Raw genomic sequence first — 14,022 nt, forward strand, 5'->3', positions numbered from 1 at the left:
GCCTTCTTTTAGAACAAAAAATCAAAAACCTCGTCAAGTCAGCGTAAATGTATTAATATATATCTAACCCAACCTAACGAAATTTGCAGTCATTAGAGTGAAAAGGCGTCAAAAGGCAGGTTTCTTAAGCCCGAGAAGCTCCAAAATCACAGTAACGAAGAAGAAAGAAAGGAGGAGAAGCGAAATAAGCGACGGTTACACTCTTAGTTTTTATAATAGCTACTTTGGAGACGCAAAAGGTCCATTTGGCGATAACGTTTTCAAAAATCCGGCTAGATATAGATCGTTTTCACTGTCACGCAACAAAAAATAAATTGGAAACCGTCCACTGGAAGAAGCCAAGAGAAGGACATGTTATAAAAGACTAATATATAAACAATTTGTCCAAGTCTCAGGTCTTTGTGACCGACAGTTTCTGAGTTATTTGCCGAAACGTTTCACGCACCTTTGTAGAGCTTTCTATGGAGACGTCATATTGGTGTACACCGTTTTGGTGCAGCAATATGGCCGCCGGCAACAAAAACATCTGGCATTCACTTTTTCTATAAAAGCTCTTTCTTTTCATTCAAGAACTAGCATACGTGCGCATAAACATATCTTCAAATACTTGAAATGGTTATACTGCTGAAAATCAAGAAGAGAGACTTTTTTTTCAACGAGACAGCATTCCTATTTTGGTGTCACATACTGTGAAAACTCGGAAGTTCAAGTTGCTGTATTTTCGAAATGAATGATGCTACGGGAATGGAAACTTGTACAAAGATTTACTTTTTGTTTATCTTCAACCTACTGTACATAAGAATTCGTAAAACCTCGCTATTTTGACTTATGATGACGTCACTGTAAAAATCATCTATGGTTAAGCAGTGTTTGCAAAACTGTGATCACGTGGTGCTATCTGCAATTCGCGCTTCCTTGAACACGATTCCCTATCGCTCTATTAACCTTTTAGGCCCTAAAAGTAAAAACGCTTACTTGAGCAGTTTTGTAAATCATTTTTACGAGGGTTTCCCTTCCGCCGCTCACGAACGGAAGGCCTGAGCATACAAAAAAAATAGAGGCGATCTGACAAAAGCCATGCTTATCACGCTCAACTGAACCCAAACAGTTTTTGCAAGACCACCCGGGCTTAGAAAAAACCTCGATCCCACTCCTTAGCCTATTATGTAAGTTAGTGGTAAACAAACCAATAGCTAATATGCGACACATTCAATAAGAAATGGGAATTATAACTCAAATTTCATTATCTTCTAAAAGTGGTAAATGAAATCAAAATGACCAAAGCAATTTGTAGTCGCGTTAAGTATATGCTCGTGCGTCAAGTGGGCATCAAACAACATAAATACTGGCTCCATGCACTTGTTAACGCACTATCAACCACCTGACTCGTTATTCTTCCGTTGCCTTAAAAGGTTCAACAACTCAGATTGGAAATCGAGAATTTGAAAAGACAGAGAAGGCAGACAGAGGAGCAGCTACAGGAGAGCAAGAGCGACAGAAACAGGCTCAATGAAGAACTAGTCTCCATCAGAAAAAAACTTCTCATACGCGAGACGGAGCTGGAAGCGCTTCAACGTGAGCTGTCCTCCAAGAACAACATGATTTTGTCTCTCAAGGCCGACAAAGTGGCGCTGCAGCGGGAGCTGGACACATTGAAGTCTGAGATGGTTGTCAGTCAGTCAATCACTGTTCAGGAGTCGGCTCCCATGGAAGAAGAATTCTTCAGCTCGCAAATCTCTGAGTACGAAGCCACGTTAAAAAGCTCCGCAGATGAAAAAGAAGGGCTCCAAGAGGAGATTCTTAACTTACAAACGAAGTTAGCCCGATTACAGGCTGATTATGATAGAGCGTTAAGGGACTTGGATGCCACGAAAAAAGAGTGCGATCTCAGGGTTAAAAAGTTTGAAGTGCAGCTACAGAATTCCCAGAAGCAACGCGAGGATCTTAAGAGGCAGCTAGAGAGGTTACGAGACGATCTGAAGAAAAGCAAGGAAGCGTTATCAAGCGCGCAAAACGAGGCGGTCAACAACAAGCGTGCAGCTGATAGACTCCGGGATGAGGCAGAGGGAAAGAACAGGCAGATCCGAAACTTAGAGCAGAAAAACGGCGCACTGGAAGATCAGCTTGAACAGCTAAAACAGGATCTCTCCCAGAGCGAGATGCGCGCAGAAGTGGAAGCGAAGCACGTAAAAGACCTGGAGAATGAGCTCCGTTCCTCGGAAAGGCGGACAGCTGAGCAGGAAGCAGTTATTGACAGCCTCAGATCCACTAATGAAGATCTCCAACGCGAGCTCGCAATTACCAACAGCAAGGTGGCCACTCTTGAAAGTCAGAATTCTAAGCAAACAAGTCGGGTAAGAGAGTTGGAGAATGAACTGGTGCGCTGCCGGGCGCATATACACGAGTTGGAAAGCGAGTTTGAGAGTGTCAATACCAAGTACGTGCAGCTTCAGTCCTCTCATGATTCTAACTTGAGTGAAGTTGACGGTCTACGCTCCAGAGTAGGGGGACACCAGGGTAAGATCAACGAGTTAGAATCCCGTCACTCTATCACTTCCAAAGAGAGAGATGACCTAAAGCTGCGTCTCGCGCCTATGGAGAAAAGGATTTCGGAACTGCGACTAGCTTTGGAAAAGAGCGAGAATTCACGTGACGAACTGGAGCGTGAGATAGACACCCTGAAAGCTAGAAACTCAAATTTGGAAGCGCAGCTTATTGCAGCCAACAAAGCAAAGGCTCAGTTAAGAGCAGATTTGGATGCTGAAAAGGACAAGACCTCTCAGCTAAGGAAAGAAATCGCTTCACTACAGACTCAGCTAGCGGAGGCACAGCGTAACCTTGACAAAGCCAAGAACGATAATGCAAGAAAACAAAAAGTTATCGATGACTTGAGGGATACGATCCGCCGCCTTGAAGGCAACATTCACGAGAAAGACCAGGACGTCCAACAACTCAACATTCAGAACAACATGCTTGAAGATGAAAAGAACGAACTCAACGACGAGGTGATGGACGCTAACAAGAAACTAGCGGAACTGGAGGAGGATATTAAACAGGCCCAAGAAGAGAAGGATAACGCTGAGAGAGATTTAATAGACGCACAGAAGAATAACTCTGAGCTTGAAACCGCACTTGAAGCTGCCGAGAAAGAAAAAGGAGACTTGGAAGAACAACTGAATAACCTGAAGCAGAGTCTGGCGCGGATCGAGGCAGAGCTTCGAAGCGAACTGAGTAAGAACTTAGTTCTGGCAGAAGATGCTAAAAAACACGAGGATGTTGTTCAAAAGCTTACCGATGACATTGACCAGCTCAAACGGCAACTCACTGAGGCACAACGACAAATTGATAACTATCGCAGAGAAGCAGACACCAAAGATGCGACAATCGCGGCACTCAAAACTCAGATTGGAGATCTTGAAAAAGAAAATGACGATATTAGAGCAGAGCTATCGAAGACAAAAGCGCAATTAGCCGCTGTCGAGGAAGAAAGAAGAAAACTACAGATGGATCTGAACACGAAAAATGAAGAAATTCATCGACTGACTGGAGAAATCGACATTACAGTCAAAAGGAACGAAGAGCTTCAGAGTGAATGCATAGTAGTTGCTGACAAAGTTAACACAGTGGAAAGCAGTTATCAGGATTTTATGAGTCTGGCCGGAGACAAAGATAGTCAACTGGAAGCGGAACAAGAAAAGAACGCGCAACTGGAGAAAGAAATTGCAAACCTCAAGATAAAGATCAAAATGCTGGAAGAAAGAGACCGAACCAAAGAAGTTGATAAACTGAAGGCCGAACTCGAAGCTGCCAACGAGGAGATTACCAATTTGCAGGATCGGATTCCAAAACTAGAAGGTGAAAAAGCTGACCTCGAACGCGAAATTGCCGTTGCACAAAGTGACCTCGCGCAAAAGGAGAACGACCTAGAAGCTGCACAAAAAGATAAGGAGAAGGCAGAAGATGACCTATACAATGTTCAAGGAAAGATTGACAGTCTAGAAAGCCAACTTGCCGCTGCTCGCAAACAGAGTGCTCAACTTAAAGAGAACTTGAAAGACGCGAACAATAAGAACGTGAAAGCAAAGGCTGAAATCAACGATCTTCAAGCGAAAGTCAACCAGCAGGAAAAGGTAAACGAGGGACTCAAAAACATCATAGCGAAGAAAGACAAAGCCAATGCCGAGCTTAATGAAAAAATTAAGAAGTTACAAAACGAGCTAGCTGATGCGAAGCGTGACATCATTTCTGCCAATGCAACAGCTGATGGTCTTAAATCGGACAAAAAAGGATTGGAGCGCAAACTGGAAGACCAAAAAAAAAGAGTTCAGCTGCTGGAAAACGAGATAAAAGATCTGAAGAAACAAAGAAATGCTTTGGAGTCTGATCTGAGCAACAAGGTGCACAAGCTGGCGATCATGGAGTCCGAGATGAACACTCTTAAGAAAGAAAGGGACAACCTGAGAGAGGAGGTCAAGAACCTGAATGACAGGTTAAAAAAAGTCAAGGAAGAAAATCTAACGCTGCAAACGGAGTTACGTCGGCTGGAAAAAGAGCTAGAGGCCCGTGTTAAAGAGGTTCGGGACAAAGATTCCATTATTGAGAGGCTAAGAACTGCGAAGGCTGCTGTCGATGAGGAACTTTTGAACTTGAAGAAAGAACTGATGACTGTAAGAAATTCACTTGAAGCATCCCAGAATAAGATCAAATCTTTAGAGAACAGCCTCAAGCAAACCAACCTCAACATGAGTAAACTCGAAGTAACCATTCAGAACTTGAACAAGGAGCGAGAGGAACGAGAAAGAGCAAGTTCAAGCCATGACACTCAGTACATTGAAATTGAAACCCTTTACAAAGCCAGCCAGGACCGAGAAAACAGATACAAGCAAGAATTACAAACTTTAAAGGCCCGCTTGGAAAAGATGGAGGCTGATTATCGCAAAGTTCAACAAGAAAACGTTGATCTTCGAGCCAAAATAAATGCCTTAAACAAGAAGGTTCGAGACCTACAGTCTGCTTACGATCGAAGTGACAAGGAAAAACAGGCGATTAGAAGCGATCTCGAAGCTGCAAACAATGAGTTGGCTGAGCTTGAAGTAGCATGCGACAATGAGACCAAAGAGAAGGACTCCTTCAAGAAGCAACTGGATGATGCTCTAGAGAAGTTAGAGAAGGCAAGGAAACAAAACATGGACCTTGAACAAGCCATTGTAGAAAACAAGATACAACTTGAAGAAGCCGAAAAAGAAGCAGCAGAGAAGGACAACGAGATTAAGAGCTTGAAAGCCGGCAAAGAATTTTTAGAGGGTCAAATCGATGCTGCAAAGTCCCGCTTAGAAAACGCACAACAGGAGAACGACAACCTTAAGGCCGAAGATGTCCGCAAGCAAAACGAGATCCTGGATCTACACAACAAGATAAACGAGCTGGAAGCGCGGATTGTTAAACTTACTGGCGAGAGAGACAGAGCACTTGACGAGACCAAAGTCAGTGCTGAGAAAATCGCTAAATTGGAGGCGCAAATCAGAGACTTGACAACGGAGAAGAACACACTCTTGGAGAGGATCGAAGAATTGAAAAAGGAAATCAATACCCTTCGGGAAGAAAGAATGAACGTTGACAAGCAGCTTACAGAACTTCAAGGCAAAATTACCTTCTTGAACAGGGAGATTGAAAACCGAGACAAGATCATTGCTGACTTAAAAGCCAAAGAAGAAGTTCAAGATAAGGAACTCGATAACTTGAGGAAAAACTTGAGACGCCTGGAGAATGATTACGAAACAGCCCTTCAAAAGATTAAGGAGCTGGAAAAGGCATATCAATCTTCCAACGAGAGAGTAAGTCTGATCGAAACGAAGAGTGACAGCAACCGTGACAGAGCTAAGCGTCTTGACGAAGAGAATATATCCCTAAAACGAAGAATCGCGGAACTTGACATCTCCCATAAGATGAGCGAAGAGAAGGGCCAAGAGCTACAAAGCCAACTCCAGCATGCACAAGAACAAATTCTTAACCTGGAGTCTGCACCACCCATGGAACCTTCTATTCAGGTAGAATTAGAGAGCTTTGTTGAATCTGCGGGAGATGGCATTGAAGCTGAACTTCTTAAAAGAGATTTGGAAGACCTGAAAGAAAAGAACGTTCAGCTTGAAAAACAGCTCCGACTGGCGAATGATGCAAAGGCTCAGCTACAAGCTCAAGTAGATGACCGCGACAAGAAACTGAAGGAGAACGATGAAAGCATCTTAGACTTACAGAGACGCATCCAAGAGCTCACCATTCGCCTTCAGAAAGCAGGAGACCAGACTGATGGCCAAGGAATTGTTGCTTCTTTACGTGCGCAGAAAGACGCCTTAGAACGTGATAACCAGATGCTGAGGAAGGAGTTGGAGGCTACCAAGAGCACTTTGGCTGAAGTGCAGAAACGTCGTGCAGAAGCTGAAAGCCAACTTTACCAGATCAAGAGAAAGCTGAACGACAGTGAGCTGAAGCTTAACATGGCAAACACACAGAACGAAAACCTTCACCAAGAGCTTCTCAGGGCACAAGAGAAGAACCATAATCTGGAGGCTGAGAGAGATCGTGCATTACATGAGCAGGCCAATCTGCGTGGGGAGTTGGCCGAGATTCAAGATCGTTTGCAGAGGACAAAAAGCGAACTAGAATCTTCCAAAATGCAAGTGCGCGACCTTCAAGGAGAGATTCAAACTTTGAAACGAGAATTGGACGACAGTCAGAGTAAGATAAATTGGCACGTAAACAACGAACGTCAGCTGAAAGAGGAGATCACCTCGCTGAAGAGAAAGTTGGAAAACATGAGAGATGCCAATGATAAACTCAGAGAGACAGTGGATAACTTAAGTGCGCAGATACAAGAAAAAGAGGCCAAAATTGCCGACCTAGAACACCATATGACTTTGCTCCGCGACGAGAATGAGAAGCTGCGAAAGGATTTGGCCACAGCCAATGCTAACGCGGCGGACTTCAAAAAGAAGTATCTGAATGCCTTGAGCGATATCGAAAGATTGCAGAACGAACTCAACATGAAGATTAAGAAGATACGCAGCCTGGAAAATCGTATCAAGACCTTGGAAGCAGACAAAAATCGCCTCAGACAGGACATCACCCTTCTCAAGAAGACCATCTCCGAGCAGAAAGTGCAACTCGAAGCCAGTCGTCAGGCTAAGGAAGTCCGTAGTGATATTATTGTGCAAAATGTTGGCCCTAGTCTTCAGTCTGCTCCCGATACGTTCCTGTTTAAAGATGATACAATTCCTTCGAAGAAATACAACGACCTTGAATCGTCGTACAAAAGGATTCTTAGAGAGAAGGAGGATGGAGATAAAGATGCCACAGCGTTGCGCAGCAAGGTAGCCAAGTTAGAAAGCGAACTCGCAGATTTGAACAGGGCCAAGAATGCTCTAGAAGGAGACTCCATGTGGAAAACAAAGAGAATTGAACAACTGGAGAAGGAAATTAACGATTTACAGTCCAGGGACATGGTTGATTCCGACGAAGCCCTTGGGTGGAAGAACAGAATCACCCAGATGCAGCAGGACTTGGACACCGCTAAGAGCAAGATATACCGTCTGGAGGCTAAGAACGAAACCTACGAAGTAAAGGTAAAGGACTACAGCGAAGATTTGATCAAGGCGAGGGAGAGAATGGCTCAGCTTGAAACAAAAAAAGATGAGGACCAAGAAAAGATTGAAGAACAGCGAAAGGAGCTTATGGAGGCTTATAAAAAGGCGACAGACTTCGAAGCAGCCACAAAGTCCTGTCACAATACAAAGAGTGAATTAAACGGCGTGATACAGACCTTACGTGACAAGATTGATGCCCTAGAAAATGAGCTCCAGAAGGAAGCTAAACAGCACGCTCATGTGCAAGGTACCCTTGACCAAGTCAAGATTAAGAACGAAGACCTGAAACTGGAAATCACCAAGCTACAGAAGAAACTGCGAGAATTGCAACAGCAGTACGACTCACAGGTACATGAGATTTTAACTAAATCTTTCATGTGAGAAGTAAATCCGAATGTTGCATATGGAGAAGGTTAAAATTGAAAGATATACTCTGTAACCCTTAAATCTTGGGTACAGTTTTTCTCTTCAGCTGTTAAAAGCTGTCAGGCTAAGTGTAATCACGTTTTTTCCTCCTATACCATTGAGTGAACAAAGCGGAAAATCCTCTGGTGCCCTTGTAGTAATTCTCGGTTTATATAAATTCTCACATGCAGACGTTACGGAATTGTAAGTCATGAACTGTTAAGTTGCTGAGATCTAGGCTAAACGGGAATAGAAATTTACCTATATAAAAACACGTGTTATACATGTCGAAAATCAGATGTTTCTTCGTGAAAAATAACTCTTCCAAAGTTTTTATTGAAAAGGGCACATAACCAAAACTTAACCGCTTGGTTGAAATTGCTGCACGAACTTTTGGGACAACCAGTAAAAGAGTGTGGCCCTATAGGCCACACTCTACTTTCGTGCCTTCATTTTTTTCTGGAATTTAACCTAGCTTCCAGGAATTTGAATACTGCTGATAACTATCTTAATATTCAGAAATTGCTTTCGATTCCAGGTGCACGAGTGGTCAGAGAGGAAATATACCATTGATGGTCTGGAACAAGAGAACGCTGACCTAGCAGCTCAGCTGGAAAAACTCAGACGCGAACTGGCAAACCTCAGAAACGACTTCGACAATATTGGAACAGAGAAGCGCGACTTGCAGACTGAGTTGAACCAGATGAGACCCAGAGCAGATGACCTCGAGAACCGACTTCAGAGGGCACTGGAAGACAAAACCAGGCTTCAAATGGAATTAGACGACGCCAAACGGGCTTTGGACGAGTCTCGACGTGACTCTGTAACAGTGATTCGTCAAGTCTCAGGTGGCGGTTTGGAGGCTGGTGTCGACATGTTCCCTGACATGAAAGACGACCTTGACGCTACTAAAAGTGAACGTGACCGACTTAATAGCGATATTGCCTCGTGGCAGAGCAAGTACAACACGTTACAGAACAACTACGGCAACCTGGACGCCGATAAGAAGCGTTTAGAAGACAAACTGGATAATATGCAGAAGACAATCAGCAACTTAGAACACAACAATCAGACCCTGACGTCAGACAAAAACAGGCTCAACGTAGAGCTCGAAGCAGCAAAACGAAAGATCAACGACCTCCTGTCCGAGCTGGATGCTGCCAAACGCGAAAAGGATTCCCTCAAACTGGAGTACGAGATACTGCAGAAGAAGATCACAAAGATCGAGGCCGAGTACGAAATCCACATCAGCACCAGGCACGAGTATGATGACTCTGGGGCGTACGCCAAATTGCAAGAAGCCTACAAACGCAGCCAGGAGCGAGAGAATGAGGTGCAAGCAGAGCTGCTGACATGTTACAAGGTTATCGGAGAGCTTAAACATCAACTGCATGGGTCGCATGAGACCATTGAAAGGTTGACCATCAACTACAACACTGAGACAATCAGAAGCGCAACACTACGCGAAGAAGTTGTCAGCTACCAGAGAAGAGTTTCTGAACTAGAGGAAAAGTATGAGATCAACAGGGGAGCAAACGAAGATTTAGAGAACGAGTTGACTGTCTTGCAAGAACGTATGACGGAGCTAAGTCAAGAGAACTCATCTATTGTGAAGTCCAAGGCTCTGATCGTCGTTGAAGTCACCAACCAGCGCAATAAGATCGTCCGTCTCGAGCAACAACTTGAAGATGCTGAGCGCGAGAAGGAAAGCTTGAGGTTTCAACTCTCTGCTCTGCACAGCAAGGGAGAATCTGAATCCCAAGAGATCAGCAAGCATATTTCTCAGCTTTCAGAACAAAGTGTCACCTTCCGCCGTGAAAAGGAAGACTTGGAGAGGAGACTGAGCAAGAAGGAAAGCGAGGCCGTGGAAAGTGCCAGTGAAATTACTCTTCTAAGATCGGAAATCGATGACTACCGAAGAGCCAGGAGTTTGGAAGATCAGCAACGCTCTGGTGAAATTCAGTCACTGAAGCTAAGCATGAGCGAGCTGCAGCGGGAAAATGAAGCTCTCAAGTCAGAAGGGTATTCGAAAGCTACGAAGAACGAAATTGAGTCATTCTTTACCCTTGGTGGAGGTGATGAAGACCTTGGACCCTCTGCAGAATCTACCCGATTTGACTTGGACGTAGACGATGACTTTGAGGGTGGCGGAACAACTGTGACGACCCGCACAGTTAAAGTTAAGAGCAGCAAGTCCAGGAAAGTCAAATCTTGAATGACTAGATAAGGACTTCTTTTAGAGTAGCACCCTTTTATATTCCAGAATTTTTTTACCAATTCAAAACGTTACCATAGCTTGTAGACAATTGGTGACCTTTCGGCAAGTTTTTTATTTAGCTTAGCTTTAAGCGTGAATGGGAAAACGTTATCACGTCTTTGATTTTGTAGAGTGAGAAAGAATCAGTCTTTGTAGTCTCTGAGATGTATTTGAGATTTGAGAGACACTTCGTCCTAACACAGACCTGCATCGTCGGTCAATAGAATGACTACAAGAATATAGTACTCTAAAGAACGGGCATTTAGGACTCACCTCAAAACATTTTGGAAATTTTGTTCTCAAAGGAAAAAACGTTTATCAAAGTAGTGGCTGGATTTCACTGTTAAGGTGTTCATGAGAGAATTTTGCTAAGCTTAAACTCTCGCAACACAATTAAATGTTTTTAGTAGTTGGAAGGTTAAAGCAAAAACAGGAACAGCTGTCATAACTTAATGTAATCCTGAGTACTGTTCTCATTTAAAAATATCAGGGAGCTTTAGCAACGACGAAGGCGAGGGCAACGAGAACAGCAAAAAGGCAATAGGTTTAGCTAAGCAAAACAACAACTCTGCACATACATCACGCTTTTTTGTACATTTCTTTGCCGTCCTTGCACGACTACGGCGTGAAACTTCCTAATTTCACTTTTCTGGAGCATGTGAACACAAGACAACATTTTACTTTTCTTTTTCTGAAGTCAGATACAGTCTTTAACAACCGAACTCCAAAAAATGCGCCAAAATTTGACCAACTAAAACGAAATGGACTAAGAACGTCTAAGGGTGCTTTCCATTTGTCAGAACTGTGCGGCCAAACTATTCCCGTCGTAGTGAGAATTTCACTTTAAATCATAACTATCCAGTCAGATCAATCAAGTATTAAATATTACGCACGGAGGAGATAGTTTTTCTGCAAAAACTTTTGGAAAAAGCCAATTTCATCGTCAAAATGACTGGTCCGGCAATGGTCCGGCCGGCCAGTTCTGACTTGAAAGCATCCTAAGTGTGCAAAAGCGCGTACTCACTTTGTATGTGACGTTTTTACAGCCGTCGCCGTCGTGGTTGCTTAAGGTCCTTAATATTAAGGACAGTAGAGAGCTTTAGATTCGAGGACGAGGACGACTACTGAGTATTGCTCATGCGTGAGCCAGCGTCATTTTGGCGGGAAAACGTGAAAGCCGTCGTCGTCATAAAACGGGTCATAGCGAGAATGTCGTAGTGGCGGGAACAAGTTATTAAATGTAAGAAGTTTTATCATTTTGCTATCGAGAGAGGACTGAACCTCCTTCAGTATAAATAACCATACTAACTTTTTCGGTGAAAAAAAAGTAAAATGAAGCTTTCCGGGGTGTATATTTTTGGAGAACACGCCAAAAAAAATTAAAGTTAAATCTCGTACTCTTTCTCGTCCTCAAATCTAAAGTTCTCTAATTTTGATGCCTGAACTGCATTACACTCAGTCAATTTGAACAACGGATTTAAAGAATTAAATCTGTGCTCACAGTTACTGGTTGTGAACCTTTACCTGTGTTAATTAGATGATTATTTTGAACAATTTCGTTCCCGTGTGCAGTTATGTATGTTTTAATTGCTCATAAATGTTTGCTTTATAAGGAAAGCAGTATGCATAATTTGCGTATAGTTCTTTTATTATGTATAACGCTTTTACTCCCGGGAGACGCTCAGGGGTAACGTGGGTAGAGGTGTACCGCCGAGGCCTCCGAAGCCTAGTGACCCTGTTATTGGGCTGCCCGTGAAGGCAACGCCCAATCAAGAATTACCTTCCATCTATATCGGAAAAAAGACAAAATGGCGGACGAAACTCCCACAAGGCTTTGCGTGTCCCAGTCTCCCTTCAATGGGGCCGAATTTTGCAGGGAGGGGACGAGTCATTTCAGGTCATCTGGAAGTCGATTTCAAAGAAAACAAAATTATTGCGCGGAGTTATTGGCCGTAGAGTATATCTACGCTAAATGATTATCTAAATACAGTGTTTGGAAGAAGTAGTTAGCCTGTGCGGGAGCTGCAAAAACAATGTCCTCCCACGGGCCCCACAGGAAAAGATTCAACTTGATGCAATCCTCTCCCTGCGTGTGAAAAGTCTTTCCTTGCACTACATGAAAGGAATATGCTACTTGTAGGTCGCCCCGTCAAATAAAAACATATTCACTATCCGACAGAAAAACTGAAAGTTAGGGAAAGTTCATTTAATATGACAAGGGGGGGGATGAAGATATTGAGGGGGGGCTCCGAAAATTTTTAGACACCCGAAGGGGGGGCTCTGAAAAAATTGTTGCGCTAGGAGGGGGGGCTCCGAAAATTTGTATACTTCAAAACCAACACATGACATCATCATACAGATCGGATGGTTTTCAACTCAACAATTTAATGACCTGTGCAACTCAGCTATATCACGTGGTTTACAGATATAACAAATGTAGTCTCAGTAATTATTACACTCTTGTTCATCCCAAAAATGCTTTAGAAAATTTCAAAAATTAGAAATGCTCAAACTTTTTATAATAAAACCACATTGATTCAACAAGATTTCAAAATCTGCTAACGGGAACTATAAAAACGATGACTCTGTAACAAGAAATGTTAAGAAATGAAGGAGGAGGGGGGGGGGGGGGGCTCTGAAATTTTTTCGACTACCAAGGAGGGGGCTCCTAAAAAATTGAACCGCTAGCGAGGTTGGCTCCTACAATTTCAAGCTTCGAGTTTCAATTTCTTCATCCCCCCCCCCCCCTTGTCATATTAAATGAACTTTCCCTTAAGAAAAAGGAAAATTACTGTTAAAAAAGGATTTACGACAACAAAATTGACCCTTTTTGACATTTTATAAGCGTGGAAATACGATAATTTTTGGAACTTCCCGTTAGAACAGGTTAGTCATGTTAGTACTGCCATGCCTTATTCTTCTTGGGAGGTAAATAAGGTGCATTATGGTCTATGCGAACGTGGTAAATACACAAAAAGGCCCTGTAGTTATGAAGGAGATGTAAAAAAAAAACGCATAGGGAGCACTAATCATAACAACTATTCCGATCATTTTACGTTTCTGGGAAACTGCCCACCTACCCCTCCCCTAAGCCAGCATTTGGCCCTAAGTGAGAAGTAAGTGTTAATGTTAGCTTAGGGGAGGGGTAGGTGGGCAGTTTCCCAGAAACGTAAAATGATCCAACTATTCTAGTGATTTTTGCAGGCATAGCATTAAAATATGAATAAGTTGACACATTTTTTTTCACGTTTCAATCCATGTTCATCCTTGCCATCCGTAGCAACATACCACAGAAAACGGTTTCATTGCCTAAATATAGTCTTCAATAACAAAACTGGACCATTCGTTTTGGAATTCAACTGATGAGAAGAAACGTTTTAGCATCGAAAGAAAGACAGCAAAAAGCTTGACATTTTAGCCACTTTACGGGCTCAACACCTCAAAAACTCCTGGAGGGGCCCGGGGGGCCCGCCCCCTTATTTTAGACCAAACTGAGGCCCGAAGGGCCAAAAAATATTTGGTGACTTGATGTAGGTAATCTTCACATTTGTAATTGTCTACCGTTTTGAATAACCGGTAGGTTCTCATTTTGTTGCTTTGGTTAGCATCTTTTCTGGTGTCGTTATTTATTTCACTTAGCCATCTTTGTAGTTCGATATCCTTAAGTCGTCGCCTGATCATGTTTACGATTCCTATGTCCCTATAGTGTGCTTTCATCCA

The 14,022-nt window shown here is 43.0% G+C and overlaps 1 protein-coding gene across 1 annotated transcript in view; it reads left to right on the forward strand.

Moving 5' to 3' along the window:
• Positions 1-14,022, forward strand: part of LOC140949725 (uncharacterized) — a 38,318-nt gene that overhangs the window by 3,887 nt on the left and 20,409 nt on the right. The window contains exons 2-3 of the mRNA XM_073398863.1: positions 1,413-7,988; positions 8,584-10,257. Of these exons, the coding sequence (XP_073254964.1) occupies positions 1,413-7,988; positions 8,584-10,257 (8,250 nt within the window). The remainder of the gene's footprint in view (positions 1-1,412; positions 7,989-8,583; positions 10,258-14,022) is intronic.

Source organism: Porites lutea, chromosome 10 (assembly GCF_958299795.1).
Source record: "Porites lutea chromosome 10, jaPorLute2.1, whole genome shotgun sequence".
NCBI lineage: Eukaryota > Metazoa > Cnidaria > Anthozoa > Scleractinia > Poritidae > Porites > Porites lutea.